General features: G+C 44.7%; 2 protein-coding genes across 3 annotated transcripts; both read right to left on the bottom strand.

Annotated features, from left to right (window-relative positions):
* Positions 1 to 4,697: 4,697 nt before the first annotated feature.
* LOC121556075 (protoporphyrinogen oxidase) lies at positions 4,698 to 13,682 on the bottom strand. Of its 2 annotated transcripts, XM_041869949.2 has the most exons (13): positions 13,579 to 13,682; positions 11,992 to 12,099; positions 10,034 to 10,168; positions 9,819 to 9,934; positions 9,505 to 9,637; positions 9,084 to 9,228; positions 8,763 to 8,956; positions 8,556 to 8,616; positions 8,289 to 8,407; positions 8,066 to 8,179; positions 7,029 to 7,178; positions 6,012 to 6,054; positions 4,698 to 5,828 (listed from the first exon to the last, which is right to left on the bottom strand). In XM_041869949.2, exons 2-13 carry the CDS (start codon positions 12,076 to 12,078, stop codon positions 5,695 to 5,697), a joined length of 1,431 nt encoding a protein of 476 aa, XP_041725883.2. In that variant the 5' UTR covers positions 12,079 to 12,099; positions 13,579 to 13,682; the 3' UTR covers positions 4,698 to 5,694. The 2 variants fall into 2 exon arrangements, with proteins under 2 accessions (XP_041725883.2, XP_045082575.1); XM_045226640.1 differs by lacking the exon at positions 13,579 to 13,682 and having other exon boundaries at positions 11,952 to 12,034.
* Positions 13,683 to 14,122: 440 nt separating this feature from the next.
* On the bottom strand, positions 14,123 to 15,975 carry LOC121556091 (interferon-inducible GTPase 5-like). Its single transcript, XM_041869969.2, has 2 exons — positions 15,346 to 15,975; positions 14,123 to 15,084 (listed from the first exon to the last, which is right to left on the bottom strand). The coding sequence occupies exons 1-2, from the start codon at positions 15,816 to 15,818 to the stop codon at positions 14,274 to 14,276; spliced, it is 1,284 nt and encodes a 427-aa protein (XP_041725903.2). The 5' UTR covers positions 15,819 to 15,975; the 3' UTR covers positions 14,123 to 14,273.
* Positions 15,976 to 16,203: the final 228 nt, after the last annotated feature.

Here is a 16,203-nt window from a genome sequence, read left to right on the forward strand (position 1 = left end):
GGGGAGAGACAGTAGACCATTACATTTTGCTCATTTAGCCGACGCCTCAGAGGATAGAGGGTTGCCGCTAAATGAATGAAAGCAGGTGCGTCACTGCAATGTATTGAAAACAGCTGTAAAAAAAGAACAGTTAACCCCTCGAGGTGAAAGAAAACGCCTAACCACCAGATTGTGATAATGAAAAACTAACTCTTAAAAGTGAGGCAAAACAACCAATTAAGTTGACATAAAACTTCTGCAGAGTATCTGAATCTGAAATCAGCATTAATAAAGTATCCTCATTTCAGAGATATAACCATTCAGATGAGGGAGGACAAACATTGAAGAGGCTGTTGATTTATGTAGACGGGGTCTGCTCCAATCACTTCACCTCTCAACGTTTCACAAGCGTAATTAAAGTTGCATTCACAGGCTGATTTTCATATTCCAGAGGAGAGTCTGGAGTCGGCGGCCGTGCGGCTCGCCGATCTTGCCGTTTCTCTTTGCCAGACACAATTAAAGGAAAACTCCACCCAAAAACGATCTCTATTTTTATTTTTATTCATGAGTCCCTTGTTGACATACACTCTTAGAAAAAAGGGTTCCAAAAGGGTTCTTTGGCTGTCCCCATAGGATAACCCTTTTTGGTTCAAGGTAGAACTCTTTTGGGTTCCATGTAGAACCCACTGTTGTAAAGGGTTCTACCTGGAACCAAAAAGGGTTCTTCAAAGGGTTCTCCTATGGGGACAGTAGAAGAACCCTTTTAGGTTCTAAATAGCACTTTGTTTTCTAAGTGTGTAGTCCCAAAATGTTTTTCTTGTCAGCAATCAAGTTTTCAAGATATGTTACTTTCAAAATACAGAAATCATCCCTGTATTTTGAAAGTTACATATCTTGAAAACGTGTTTGCTGATAAACAATGGACTAATGAAACAAATACCAAAATAGTTTTGGGGGGGAATTTTTCTTTAAGAGCAGGGTGGTGGGGAGATAATTAACAATTAACTGCTATTCCACCATCGTGTGAATTACAGAGCACTCAAAAGAGAGGAGGAGGAGGGAGAAAGAGTACAAATTTACAACAAACACATTTGCTACAAAAATCAAGCCACCAACTTTTAACTTTCTCCACAATTCTAAAAGGAAATCTGACTTTCTTGATAGCCTACATAATTTTAAAATGCTGACACACTGCCCTAAGACTGAGGGATAGGGAACAGAAATGGAGGAAATTACCTTCAGCCTATTCTTGGAGAGAGCAATACAGTAGATAGATGGGTAAATCTCATTGTCTTCCTGACTTCCTCCTCAACAGATGTCTTAATCAAATTGAAGCAAAATCACTTATCTCCTCCTCTTCGAGACAAGGGCCATCTGCTGTGGAGGAAGTCAGTGTCCAGAACCATTAAAAAAAGTGTTAAAGTCCTACAAACCTTCCAAGAGGATACATAGCATAATACTATTTCAACAGCAGCAGCAGCTGCCACTGCTCTCCATACAGTAGATGGCAGAAGCAGTAAGCTAGTTAAGCAGGTTGTCTGGAATCCAAGAGAGGACGGTCGGTCCTGATGGAATTTGAAGACTGTCAAACATCAAACGATTCAACAATAATTCTAGGGCCCCTTTCATGCCGTTCCACGTTCTACCCCGCCACCATATGTCACATTCCTACAGTGAATCGGCTGTGGCAATATGCTCGTCTCTTTTCATTTAGAAGCCAGCGCCCCAGGGATGATAAACAAGCAGGAACTACGGAATTGAAAAATTGTGTCACTGACCTGTAATACACTTCAAATTAGTAGATTCTGCTATTTCAGCCATACCCGTTGCTGACAGATGTATAAAATCGAGCACACAGCCATGCAATCTCCATAGACAAACATTGGCAGTAGAATGGCCTTACTGAAGAGCTCAGTGACTTTCAACGTGGCACCGTCATAGGATGCCACCTTTCCAACAAGTCAGTTCGTCAAATTTCTGCCCTGCTAGAGCTGCCCCGGTCAACTGTAAATGCTATTCTTGTGAAGTGGAAATGTCTAGGAGCAACAACGGCTCAGCTGCGAAGTGGTAGGCCACACAAGCTCACAGAACGGGACCGCTGAGTGCTGAAGCACGTAAAAATTATCTGTCCTCGGTTGCAACACTCACTATCGAGTTTCAAACTGCTTCTGGAAACAACGTCAGCACAAAAACTGTTAGTTGGTAGCTTCATGAAATGGGTTTCCATGGCCGAGCAGCCGCACACAAGCCTAAGATCACCATGCGCAATGCCAAGCGTCGGCTGGAGTGGTGTAAAGCTTGCCGCCATTGGACTCTGGAGCAGTGGAAACGCGTTCTCTGGAGTGATGGATCACACTTCACCATCTGGCAGTCCGACGGACAAATCTGGGTTTGGCGGATGTCAGGAGAACGCTACCTGCCCCAATTGCCAACTGTAAAGTTTGGTGGAGGAGGGATAATGGTCTGGGGCTGTTTGTCATGGTTCGGGCTACGCCCCTTAGTTCCAGTGAAGGGAAATCTTAACACTACAGCATACAATGACATTCTAGACGATTCTGTGCTTCCAATTTTTGGGAAGGCCTTTTCCTGTTCCAACATGACACTGTCCCCATGCACAGAGCGAGGTCCATACAGAAATGGTTTGTCGAGATTGGTGAGGAAGAACTTGACTGGCCTGCACAGAGCCCTGACCTCAACTCCATCCAACACCTTTGGGATGAATTGGTACGCCGACTGCGAGCCAAGCCTAATCGCCCAACATCAGTGCCCGACCTCACTCATGCTCTTGTGGCTGAATGGAATTAAGTCCCTGCAGCAATGTTTCAACATCTAGTGGAAAGCCTTCCCAGAAGAGTGGAGGCTGTTATAGCAGCAAAGGCCTTCCATTACCCAGTTATCAATATACATCAAATACAAGAATTCAAATTGCATTATCAAAATGCATTATTAAATGTATTATTACTGCTACAGGAAGAACACTCACGTCAATGTTGTTCAACAAAGTAGAATTGGAAGAATAATGACTTGAGTACAATAAATACTGTAAGTGATTCATTTGGGGGCATTGCTGTTGTCAGCCTAGACAACCAACACAATGGGGCTGTCACCTAAAGGTTCAGACACACCAATAGTGGTTGCTGGCCGTGAGTACTTAGCACCTCGGAACATAATTTGGGCACCGATTTTTATACGTAGAATCGTGTGAAAAATGTCATCATTCAGACGTCTACAGCGGGTGGTCCCTAAAACACAGCGCGCTAAGCATCGAAAGGTGAGAACTCGATTAAAAAGAAGATACGGCCCTCCCGAGTGGCGCAGCGGTCTAAGGCACTGATCAGTGCTAGAGGCGTCACTACAGATCCGGGTTCGATCTCGAGCTGTATCGCAGCAGGCTGCGACCGGGAGACCCATGAGGCGGCGCACAATTGGCCCAGCGCTGTCCGGTTTAGGGGAGGGTTTGGCCGGCTGGGATGTCCTTTCCTCTGACACATTGGTGCGGCTGGCTTCCGGGTTAAGCGAGCAGTGTGTCAAGAAGCAGTGCGGCTTGGCGGGGTCGTGTTTCGGAGGACGCATGGCTCTCGACCTTTGCCTCTCCCGAGTCCGCACGGGAGTTGCAACGATGGGACAAGACTAACTACCAATTGGGGAGAAAAAGGGGTAAAAAGTACACACAAAAAGAAAGAACAAAAAAATAAGATACGTCACTTTCTTTTTGAAAGTGCGGTGATAGATGGTGCTTTCAAGGAGCTCAGGAAAAAAATGAAAAATGAGGTCAAATCATGGTCGGGATGTCAGAGTTCTAGAAAGATGCCAGAGTTTCCGACATAGATGACTGTTCAAAACGATTTTCCAAGTCAGAGCTCGTGTTTTTTTTTTTTTTGGGGGGAGTTCGCAATTGTCTTGAACGCACTGGTCGGAAGTCAGAAATTTCCGAGTTCCCAGTTGTTTTGAACGCGGCATGCGTGCCGTCTGAAACCATTAAGTGTGCCTCGTCTGACTTTTGATGATAGTTCGGCAGCCTCTGCTGCTCTTTCGGCGGGGTACTGGTGAAGCACGCCTCTTTTTCATGCAGCGCACCAGAGCAGTTATTCCACTGTCGGCAGAAATGGTCATGTATATTAATATATGTTAATTGCATGCAAATAAAGGTTGCTTCGCTACCACACCCACAACGGGGGAAAAAATAATTGTCTCGGATTCGCAGGTGGAGGACTTCTGTGAGAGGCCGCTGTTATGCCTGAATTCCACCCAAAACCAATGAGGAAGTCTGCTCCAGTGTTGAGAGCGGTTGTATGAAACCAATTGGTATGTCAAGCAAAGCTCTTAACCGTGCCAGGCCGCTCTTCATTTCTATTCAGTTAGACTCGCCATAAGTTTGGCGTCTAAACTGTGCGTAAGAGAGCTTGAAGGAGAGGCAGCAGAGAGAGAAAAGCGCTCTCTCTCGTTTATGCGACTGACTTTCAAGGCCTCAAGTTGCTTTCTTATTTCATTCTGTGAAGCAGATCACAGAGGGAAGTGACTTGTGGCCTAAATCTGGCATCAGCTCACTCTGTTGTAAAGCCGTTTCTCAGCAGGATCTTTCCTCTGACCCTGGCTATGGGTGTTGGGTAGTAGAACATATTGGTATTCACTGTCAGTTGAAGACAAAAAATATCCAGTTTTTTTTTTTACAGACACTTTATCCTTCACTGAGACAGTCTATGACATAGACAACAAGATGATAAAGCATCATATTTATTGCTCTGCAACATTCTCCAAATAATAAAGTTTGATTTAATAAACATGTGTATAAAAATACATTATCAAACCATCCCCTTGCCACTGTACTTACACTCTATAAATTAAAGTTTCCTTTATCGTAATTAGATTCCAAATACAAGATTGATCACCATATGGAGATCATCACATCAGAGTCTGTGCAGTTCTGTTACCATGGTGATGAAACATATGAGCACATTCTTTACCATAATAATAATGGATTTTTGTCTGCTATATTCACAAAAAGGATAGGGTAAAAAACAGATGGCCGGAAAGGACAATTGCATTACATGAGGTTACTTCAATAACACCTGAGCAGACACAATGGAGTAGGGATATACACACCACTGATTATCACATCTTTAACATGTCTCCCACATCAAATATGCCTGTACATTCATGAAGGGGTGGTGATTTCTGTTAGCAAAAAGGCACCATAACTAAAATATGAAATCTCATCCTGAATTTAAAATGTTACTCTACATTCTGAACTACTGCGTTGAAAATGAAATCCTTGAAGTAAGCTTACGGGGACAGATCACCCTAAAACAGTTCCGATTGTGGTTACATTTTACGTAGTGAGTACATATGACTTTCATCCAGCACTCTATTTCAAAAACGAGATGATCTTATTACAATGAGAACTGTTCTGTGGGTTACCTGTGTTTTTCAGGCTAGTGGTGATGTCTCTGACAGAGGTTTGTATCTGATAGAATCATCTCTGGTGGTTCAAGCTGTGCTTTGTCCAAATGAGATGGAAATGGAAAACTTCTTAAATATGCTGCTTATAAATCAGGAATATTGCGCGAAAATGACATCCCTTTGCAGAAGGCTTAAATGCAGAGGGTGACTAGTAAGTTGTATGTACAGTAAAACCAAAACTAATGTGATGAGGAAAAAAACAAGATCTCTTTCACAATATAAGCTTATATCCATGGTTGGAACCTGAACATCCGGTTAGACTTTTCCCACAAGGCCCTCTGCTGCCGTCCGTCCACTGAAGATTACATCATTGACCGAGACGCCATCATAAGAGGACCCGGCCAGACTAAGGGTTAGATTGTGGTCTTTGATGTATTGTCTCATATTTTCTGTTGATATAAACACATGGTCAAATCAACAGATATACGGTAGATTTCTATATTTAAATTTTTTTAACCTATTTTTCAGTACAGGGCACAGAGATAAGACAGAACACACATAATCAGAGATACCCAGCACAATAGCAAATGTCAAAATCTATATCTATTAAATGAAGACTGTCCGCAGCTTACCAAGTCGTTTCCAGTGTCCAAGGTAATATTGAGGAATGCAGTTCTAGAGGAGATAAATGACATATTAAGACAATTATATTAGCTGTCCTGATCCCAGACCTGTATGAGCTTAAGCCATCTCTTAACCATCTTCGTAATGACAAGGAGTTGGCTAAGCAGATACAGACCTGGGACCAGCCTACAAATAAATGGTAGAGGACGTTAAAACTAAGAGTGACTGGACAGGAAAGCAGGCACTCAGCTCTAATTTATGGAAGACAGCCGTGAATGATGAATCCATCCAGACTGTCAACAAATTTAAAAATAGAACATTTGTTCACCTAGTGTCAGTTCGGAAGTGATTATCACGTCAGTCTATCTATACAGACCATACCATTCAAATTGAACTATTTGTCTCAGTCAAAACTTCCTGCTATCTCTGCTGCCTGGTTGTTGGTTGACATGGGAGCGCAGAGAGAGATAACACAAATGGAAAAGGACTTGTTGTTGCTGTTGAAATAAATGACAAGAAAATCTTTGAGCATACAACAGCGGGAATGACTTGGTGCAAGGGAAACATTAGGATTTGAGCTAGAAACAGGGAGATGCAGCACTATGAATACTGATGCAGCTGACTTGGGGTAGTGTGTGTCTGTGAAGGTGTGTGTTTAGGAGTAGGGGAAGAGGATCTAACACCCCAGTGCCTCTCTCCATCCTGCCTATCCACTTCCATAGAGGGAATGAGGGAGAAAGACCGGTGCATAAACAGAGAGGAGCCATCCATCTGCTGAGATAGTGATCATGAACAGGCTTGTTGATCTGTTTGCTCCACTCTTGCTCCCCTGTGACAGGGCTAAGTTATGACATAGTGGAGCTCAACTGAATACATGGTTGGTTGGTTCGAATACTAACTGAATACAGGGCCCAATGAGGACCTCTGGTGGCACATAGTGGTTAAGAAGAGGCTTTAGATTCAAGTCTCTTGAAACACAAATGAAGACATCTGAAACAGTTCGCTCGCTCACACGCACGTCTTACCTTGAGTAGTGCAACGACGCTCCAGATAGGTGGTGTGGTAACGCCCAGGTGTGATGTCACGGCCTGAGTGGCCCTCTCCAGGAGGAGCTGCTCTGTCACTTCCTCTGGATTCCCAAACACTTCCTGGAACCAGGCCCCGCCCATCATCACCTAGGGAACACAGACGGTCCACACTAAGGCCATGACCACAACCATTTAGAGCAGGGTTTCCTAAACTCGGTCCTACATTTTGGTTTTTGCCCTAGCACTACACAGCAGATTCAAATAATCAAAGCTTGATGATGTGTTGGTTATTTTAATCAGCTGTGTACTGCTAGGGCAAAAACCAAAGCATACACCCAGGGGAGGCCCCAGAATTGAGTTTGGGAAACCCTGATTTAGAGAACTGTCTGTCTGCCAGCCAGTTAAATAATAAATTCATCATCAAACATCCTTTGTCCTAAAGGACCTATAAGACCATAGCTGAAGAAATGGAACTACATTCCACAACAGCCTCATTCAGGGCTACTGAGACGTAGTCCCACGGATGGCTGCACCGTATTTTCCTTGGCAGGCAGCTTGGCTGTTTGCATAAACTAACGTGTCTAGAGAAACAGGCATCTGCCCAGTAAACAAAAAAAGTCTTAACAAGGCAAGGAGGAACATCAATAATGTAGTGAAATTTGTTGTAGAAGTCAAGTCACATAGCACCAGAGGCTATTTGCAGTTAGTCACATGTCTTCCACACCAGGGTATTCCAAACAGAAAACTCCCTCCACCACCTCCCTGTGACATGACCCCATAGGCCTGACTGAGGCTGAGGCTGGACTGTGAACGTAAGGGACTTGGGGATCTGCCATCCTCATTTACACTGAGCGTAACCCTGATTATCTTGATGGGTTCCACTGTGGTTTATACATGGAAGGTTGGTCCCTGCCATGCTGTGCATTATTAACATAGGAAAGCATTCTTGCACGGCCTATGACACACACATTATGTAATTGTGTGTGTGAGTGAGAGAGAGAATACAGTACATACATATTGTGTGTGTCTCTTACTGTTAGTCTGGTGGTGGGTCCTCCAGTGCGGTTGTGCTGGGGGAAGGCTACAGAGTCGTAGACCACCCCTAGGAGCCCTCTGTCTTCTGAGGATGGCACCAGGTGGCCAAAGCCCTGAGGCCACGCAAGACAACACTCACATTAGATACACACACACACACATTCTGAAAATAACGGAGAATCTTCCAACACAAATCACTTCATTCTCAATGAGTGTTCTCACCGTGACAGGCAGGATGGAACCCTCATACTCCAGGTTTACCACGGCAACGGTCACCGTGGCAATCTCCCGTAGCTGCTGTGACAGGGGCTGTGCAGCAGAGGGCAGTGCTGAGGCCAGAGCTAAAACAACACACACACACACAGCTGAAGACCTACACCACACAGGCTTCCAGGTCCAAAGGCAGAAGTGCAGGAACTAAATTTAGAATCACTGTTTGAAGGTAAAAATTGTAGGTTCAGAGGTCAAGTTTAGTAAAAGTTAATTTACCTTTTGCGGGTAGAGCAGCAATGATATAATCAGCTTTGATGGTGCCGTCCTCCAGTTGAATCTGTGTTAAAAATCCATTGCACAGACATCAGTTGATTCATTTACTGGATTTAATAACTTAAAAATATACATATACCACCACAATTCCAGTGCAATGGCAGTACACATACATGTGTGTCCCAACCCCCAGGTCTGCAGCAGTCTCACCTCCCAGCCGGTGCCATTAGTACTTAGCCCCCTCACAGGGGTGTCTCTGTGCACCTCTACACGTCCCCCATTCCTCATCCTCTCCTCCAGGGCTTCTGGAAGGTTCTGTAAGCCCCTCTTCAGGGACCACTGGGCCCAGTTCTCCTGAGCGGCCCTTTTGGCCAGGGCAGAGGGGGGTATGTCTGGTCCAGGGCCTGGGGGGACAGTCACACTTGTTATTTATCTACTCAAATTAGACAGGTCAGCAATATGACTTATGGGGACATTTAAGACTCTTAGAATTCCTATGTAGCTTCAGTATGGTGGCGGACTCTCTCTCACCTGAGCCCATCAACATGCCCAGGACGATGGAACCTCTGGCCTTCTCTGCATTGTAGAGGGGCGGGAGACAAGAGCGCACACTCAGCTTCCTGCAGTCCCCTGCAAACACTCCCCTGCACAGGCTGTCGATGGCGATGTCTGCAAGCTGCAGAGAGAGAAGAGGAGCATACTGTCACTCTGAACTGATGTGGAAGTTGTGTGGACATCATTGGGCCCCGTGTAGCTCAGTTGGTAGAGCATGGTGCTTGCAACACCAGGGTTGTGGGTTCGATTCCCACGGGGGGCCAGTATAAATTTTTTAAATTAAAATAATGTATGCACTCACTAACTGTAAGTCGCTCTGGATAAGAGCGTCTGCTAAATGACTAAAATGTCAAATATGTATTTTTTTTGGTTTGTTTGTTTAAATGCCATCTCTCACCTCAGTGCCCAGCCTTCTTGACACAAAGGAATGAACAGACTCATCGTCCTCCTTCCCTCTGCTGATCAGTATCTCCTTCAGTACGCTCTGGACCAGAGGACGAGAGAACGGAGGGACTGTACGCACTACTCCACTGGATGGAGAGAGAGAGAGGCAGGGTGACTTGGATAGACAAACTACCTACAGTTGATTCATTTCACCATGTTGTGAATGCATGAAAATAGTAGGCCTACTGTATGTGAGGTCTTTGGTGACAGTCAGCTGTTTGTGTCTAACGTAGTACTATTTTATCCCTCCTCCTTACTCCCCCCTACCCTAAGCCAGAAGGCATCTTGTGTAGCTGGCCTCCCACGTAGAGGTAACGATTCTTAGAGGCCACGTGATCATGGGTGACTGGGAGGACCTCGCTCTCCAGCCCCAACTCTTCCACCTGTAGAAAACAGAGTTCGGTTTTTACCTACACACACACACACACACACACAACACACGACACACGACACACGACACACAAACTCTTTACAGTGCCTACCATGTTGAGTGTGTTTCGGCCCACGGCTCCTGCAGGTCGTATCCCTCTAGGTCCATGTTCAAACACAGCTCCATCCTCCCTACGAGTTGAGCTCAGCCAGCCTCCGAACCGTCCATCCCCCTCCAGCAGCACTATCTACACAGACAGACATACAGTTGAAGTCGGAAGTTTACCTACACCTTAGTCAAATACATTTAAACTCAGTTTGTCACAATTCCTGACATTTAATCCTAGTACAAATTCCCTGTCTTAGGTCAGTTAGGATCACCACTTTATTTTCAGAATGTGAAATGTCAGAATAATATTAGAGAGAATGATTTATTTCAGCTTTTATTTATTTAATCACATTCCCAGTGGGTCAGACGTTTACATACACTCAATTAGTATTTGGTAGCATTGCCTTTAAATTGTTTAACTTGGGTCAAACGTTTCGGGTAGCCTTCCACAAGCTTCCCACAATAAGTTGGGTGAATTTTGGCCCATTCCTCCTGACAGAGCTGGTGTAACTGAGTCAGGTTTGTAGGCCCCCTTGCTCGCACACGTTTTTCAGTTCTGCCCACAAATGTTCTATAGGATTGAGGTCAGGGCTTTGTGATGCCCACTCCAATACCTTGACTTTGTTGTCCTTAAGCCATTTTGGCACAACTTTGGAAGTATGCTTGGGGTCATTGTCCATTTGGAAGACCCATTTGCGACCAAGCTTTAACTTCCTGACTGATGTCTTTCAATATATCCACATAATTTTCCTTCCTCATGATGCCATCTATTTTGTGAAGTGCACCAGTCCCTCCTGCAGCAAAGCACCCCCACAGCATGATGCTGCCACCCTAGTGCTTCACGGTTGGGATGGTGTTCTTCGGCTTGCAAGCCACCCCCCTTTTTCCTCCAAACATAATGATGGTCATTATGGCCAAACAGTTCTATTTTTGTTTCATCAGACCAGAGGACATTTCTCCAAAAAGTACGATCTTTGTCCCCATGTGCAGTTGCAAACCATAATCTGGCTTTTTTATGGCGGTTTTGGAGCAGTGGCTTCTTCCTTGCTGAGCGGCCTTTCAGGTTATGTCGATATAGGACTCGTTTTACCATGGATATAGATACTTTTGTACCTGTTTCCTCCAGCATCTTCACAAGGTCCTTTGCTGTTGTTCTGGAATTGATTTGCACTTTTCGCACCAAAGTACGTTCATCTCTAGGAGACAGAACGTGTCTCCTTCCTGAGCGGTATGACGGCTGCGTGGTCCCATGGTGTTTATACTTGGGTACTATTGTTTGTACAGATGAACGTGGTACCTTCAGGCGTTTGGAAATTGCTCCCAAGGATGAACCAGACTTTTTGACATTTTAGTCATTTAGCAGACGCTCTTATCAAGAGCAGACTTGTGGAGGTCTACAATTGTTTTTCTGAGGTCTTGGCCGATTTCTCTTGATTTTCCCATGATGTCAAGCAAAGAGGCACTGAGTTTGAAGGTAGGCCTTGAAATACATCCACAGGTACACCTCCAATTGACTCAAATGATGTCAATTACCCTATCAGAAGCTTCTAAAGCCATGATGACATCATTTTCTGGAATTTTCCAAGCTGTTTAAAGGCACAGTCAACTTAGTGTATGTAAACTTCTGACCCACTGGAATTGTGATACAGTGAATTATAAGTGAAATAATCTGTCTGTAAACATTTGTTGGAAAAATTCCTTGTGTCATGCACAAAGTACATATCCTAACCGACTTGCCAAAACTATAGTTTGTTAACAAGAAATGTGTGGAGTGGTTGAAAAACAAGTTTTAATGACTCCAACCTAAGAGTATGTAAACTTCTGATTTATTAATCTAATGTTGTTCCTGTGCAGGCCCTAGTGGGCATCTCATAATAGTGTAATAACAGTATGTTAGGCCTTACAGTAGAGATGTAGCGTACCTGCAGCATATGTGGAGGTAGTTGTGGTAATGGTATTTACCTTGGAGACCTGGGGGCACTTGCTGAGGTGGAAGCAGGCAGACAGGCCCCCTATCCCCCCTCCCAGGACAGCCACTGTCTTCTGCATTCAGCCCTAGGATGCCCAGCTCTGTGCAATGGGACATAACAGGGCTGTAGTGTCTATTCTGTACCACACAAATCCCTCAAACATCAATGTATGCATGGCATTAAGAGCAACTGAGCAAGCCAAGTAATGTTAGTAGAAACTTCAGTGAAGGGACCAAGCTTAGCTTTGGTTAAAGTGGGAGGAAACAAGGACAGCTGCACACTGTCAGACCGGTAACTGTCAAGAGGCCTAGCCAAGCCTACTTGACCCAATGATGAAGTATGTTTTTGAAGATGATCTTCCCCACGGGGTGAAGCAGTGACGAGGGTTTGTGGAATTCAGCTATGACTACATAGATTCTTCAAAAAATGTAAATTGTTAAACACTTACCTTGTACATATGCATGTCCTCTGTAGTTGTGTGCCTTTCTTTGTTTGCTGAAATCCATACTTTTTCATTAAACGTTCGTCAAATACAACCACCGACCGTTTCCTTGTTTCTGTTGCTCTAAAATGGTATATCATGTGCCAATTGAATCTCAGATTATGCAAGGTAATGTAAGCTTTAGAACAATCTTAGAGCAATAGAAAATGTGGAAACGGTCTGTGGTTGTATTGTGGTTGTATTGTGAAAAAAAAAGTATGGACTTCAGCAAACAAAGCAAGGCACACAACTACAGACGACAAACATAGGTACAAGGTAAGTATTATATAATTTTTATTTTTTTAAGTATTGACCTTGGGTGAATCGATGTAGTCGGAGCTGAATTCCACAAAGCCTGGTCCCTACTCAACTCTGTTGGTGGAGTTCATCAGAAACTTCCTTCACCATGGAGTTGAGTTTAGTTAGCTACAAAAAGCCATGACTAAAACAATATGACAGGGTCTCACTCATCAAATAGATGACTGACTCAGAGTTGTAGCCTGTCTCCCTCTAATCTAAGTGGAGAAGGAGGGTTGGGTCTGGGTGGTCGCCCCTGATAAGATGATGACATTATGATAGTCCCTTTTTATTTCCACCAAACCCGTCAGGAGACTCAGAGACAAGGGAAACATACTTTCTTGAAATAAATACTTGCTTGTACAGTCAGTAACAGTTTTCACTTGGATCCAGTTGAGGATATAGGCCTAGCTGAATACAGCAATAGCCTAAATACAGCTAGCTAGCTACTGTAGTTTCATAAGTAAGGACAGTGCACGTGCAAAGGCATGATGACAAATTACGTTAAGGGTCAAAGGCAGTCATTCGGTTGTGTGCAGTTTTACTGTAAATGGCAATACACCGGCAACATATATCAGATGGAACAAAATAGTTGTTTTGAGGGGGTCTTCGCTGACAACACCTGCTCTCAGGTGTTATCCAATGCATTAATAAGAACCGCAAACATTGTTAGCCGGTTAGTAAGCAATACAACTGGGAAACAGTGGAGCATACGTTGCAAAGGAAGGCACAACTTCACGAGAGGTAAACTGACATGTCGATGTGCTTATTGGAATAAATGTAGTAATGTCTAGAATTTACCTTTTGCGGCCTACAGTTGGAGTAACGACTCATATGGAACTCCGTGACATAACATTGATGACAATCACCGATTTTGTCTTCTTCGCTTGAAAATCATCTGCTTGTTCTTCTGAGTTTCCTGTATGGTTTCCATCTAGTGTACGGGAAGGTATTTACAACGTGGCTGCTTTCTTTCATTGATATGTGGAGTTCATAATCATTCAAAAATACAAACAATGACTCATTTGCATACCGGTAATTGTATTTGATGTAGTTATTTTTATTTGATTAAAACCATAATGTATTCATAAACTGGATACAATTTGACCATACAATGATTATTTGTGCATTTGTATTGTATTTGCGAGACATTCTACTGCACTGTTGGAGATAGTAACATAAGCATTCTGCTGCACCTGCCCAGGGGGGGGGCAGTATGATTTTTTTTTTAAAATAATTTATGCACTCACTAACTGTAAGTCGCTCTGGATAAGAGCGTCTGCTAAATGAGTAAAATGTAAATGTAAAATAACACGAGCAAATCAGTGTACGCGACCAATAAACGTTGGTTTTATTTTGATTTGAATATAGAACATGGACCCAGTCATTCAGATTATCCAGAGCCTCTGACGTCTCACATCATGGCTTTGATACAACAGGAGACAGACAAAAATTATATTTTTAGCTATCATAATACAGTTTGTTGAAATGACATGTTACTGAAGTTTGCAAGGGTCTCCCTGGCCCTTCCCCCCCCACACCTCTGATTCCAAAAGCTCTACAACATAATGGGCAAGGGAAGCCCTTCTGTGGGAAGCCAGTGCACCACACAACGCCTCGTGCAGCCTGGGGAAGTCCAGCTCCCCTGGGTGGAGAGCTGACACCAGGAAAGTGGTCTGTTTGAGGCCTAGTCGACCTAGGGCCTCCTCACTCCACCTTCTAACCTCTTCAACAGCCCCCTCCCCCATTAGGTCAGCCTTGGAGAGGACCAGGTAGCACAGCCTCCCTTGAGCTGACAGACTCTGCAGCAGCTGGACACAGAACTGGCTAAGCCTGAGAGGCGAGACCAGGAAGTAGACATCACATGGTGGGTGCAGAGGAGTCAGAGACAGAGGAGGGAATGGAGATGGAGGTTGTGGAGAAGATGAAGGAGCCTTCTGATCTGTCTTGGTCAAGGAGGGAACCAGATCCCCCACCCTGCCCATCCCTGGTAGATCCCACAGCCAGACATTAGGCAGCTCAGGGTGAGGGAACCCCAGAGCCTCCATGGTGGTTTCAGTGACTCCAGTGGGAGACGCCCTCTCGTCCTGGTTCTTCAAGCCCAGGAGGGAGTTGACTAAGCTGGAGCTGCCGCAACCCGTCTGCCCGAGGACCCCCAGGTCCAGTCGGAGGTGCTCCAGGGCTGTGAGGACGGAGAGAAGTCTGGATGGGGGGTTGGTCAGATCTCTGGACTGGAACAGGTGTCCATTCCGATCAATGTCCCCCTGACGCACCTTGTCCATTCTCAGTCCAGCTGACAGCAGAGACCTGTAGGGAAGGATATGAGCAAAAGGATGCAATGATACAAAGAAGTGTGATTTGGGTCAATAAAAAATATACCTGGGAAATGTCCATATCACATGATATTACAAATTATGTAATGGTTTGTTTCACAGTATCTCCTCAAGGGACAAACTTGATTATTTACTTTAAATCTGGAAAATTGCCATGTAGTTTCATTAATATTAATTCTCTGTACACACATTGTTTGCATAATTAACCATAACATGAGACTAAACACACACTCACTGTTCGGCATTCCTCAGCAATTTTGGAACTCTGTTTTCTCTGAAAACATCCACCATGAACTGACAGAAGGCTTTCTTTCTCAGCTCAGTCAGAGCTGTAGTCATGGTCGCTCCAATCTCCCTTAACTCTAGTAACGTTTGCTTGACATCCTCTGGGACTTCGGCTCCTCCAGCTGTGGCTGCCAGCCTTTTCCTCTCAATCTCCATTTGACGGGCTCTCATTCTCTCCCAGGCACAGGTCTTACAGGGTCCTGCGAGCTTCTCCTGGACCAGATCCCACTCCTGTTCAGCTTTGACTAAGAACAGCGGTTGGTCCCTGTCGCGGAGCTCCATGATAGGCCCTGGGAGGTCATCCTGGTACTGCTCTGAGGTGAGGACCACCAACACATCGAAGTGTTCAATAGGGTGGTTTTGGCCATCGAGGCTTGGAATTGTCCAAATCCGAATGTTGGGGATTTTGGGGTGCAGGACCATTGGTGATTTGGGGTGCAGGACGATGGGTTGTTTCTCAGTGGGAGAGTCATCCCTCTTATTGTTGTCCTCCTCACTTTCCTTAACCTGTCTTTTTTCTTCTCTCCCAAACACTTTAGTCAGAGTCCCAGGAATATAAATTTGATCATCTGCATCTCCATCACTAGCTTCCTCATCCTCACTTTTCTCTTTCTCCTCCTCCTCCTCCTCCTCCTCCTCCTCCTCCTCCTCCTCCTCCTCCTCCTCCTCCTCTACTAACCCACACAGTGCTCTGGCCAGCTGAGTGTTGGCCTCCTGGGTTCCCCCAGTAACAGCCACATCTAAAGGGAAGTGGTCATACAGTTCCAACACTGCCACCAGCCTGCCCTCCAGTCCCGTCACCCTTGGA

This window comes from Coregonus clupeaformis, chromosome 17 (genome assembly GCF_020615455.1).
Source record: "Coregonus clupeaformis isolate EN_2021a chromosome 17, ASM2061545v1, whole genome shotgun sequence".
Lineage (NCBI taxonomy): Eukaryota > Metazoa > Chordata > Actinopteri > Salmoniformes > Salmonidae > Coregonus > Coregonus clupeaformis.

Coding starts and splice junctions, on each gene's coding strand:
- LOC121556091 (XM_041869969.2), bottom strand. CDS start 15,818: ATGGTCCTGCACCCCAAAATCCCCAACATTCGGATTTGGACAATTCCA. Junction 15,085..15,345: donor TTGCTGAGGAATGCCGAACA/GTGAGTGTGTGT, acceptor CCTTCCCTACAG/GTCTCTGCTGTCAGCTGGAC.
- LOC121556075 (XM_041869949.2), bottom strand. CDS start 12,078: ATGCAGAAGACAGTGGCTGTCCTGGGAGGGGGGATAGGGGGCCTGTCT. Junction 9,638..9,818: donor AAGATGCCTTCTGGCTTAGG/GTAGGGGGGAGT, acceptor CTCTCCATCCAG/TGGAGTAGTGCGTACAGTCC. Junction 8,957..9,083: donor GGGCATGTTGATGGGCTCAG/GTGAGAGAGAGT, acceptor CTGTCCCCCCAG/GCCCTGGACCAGACATACCC.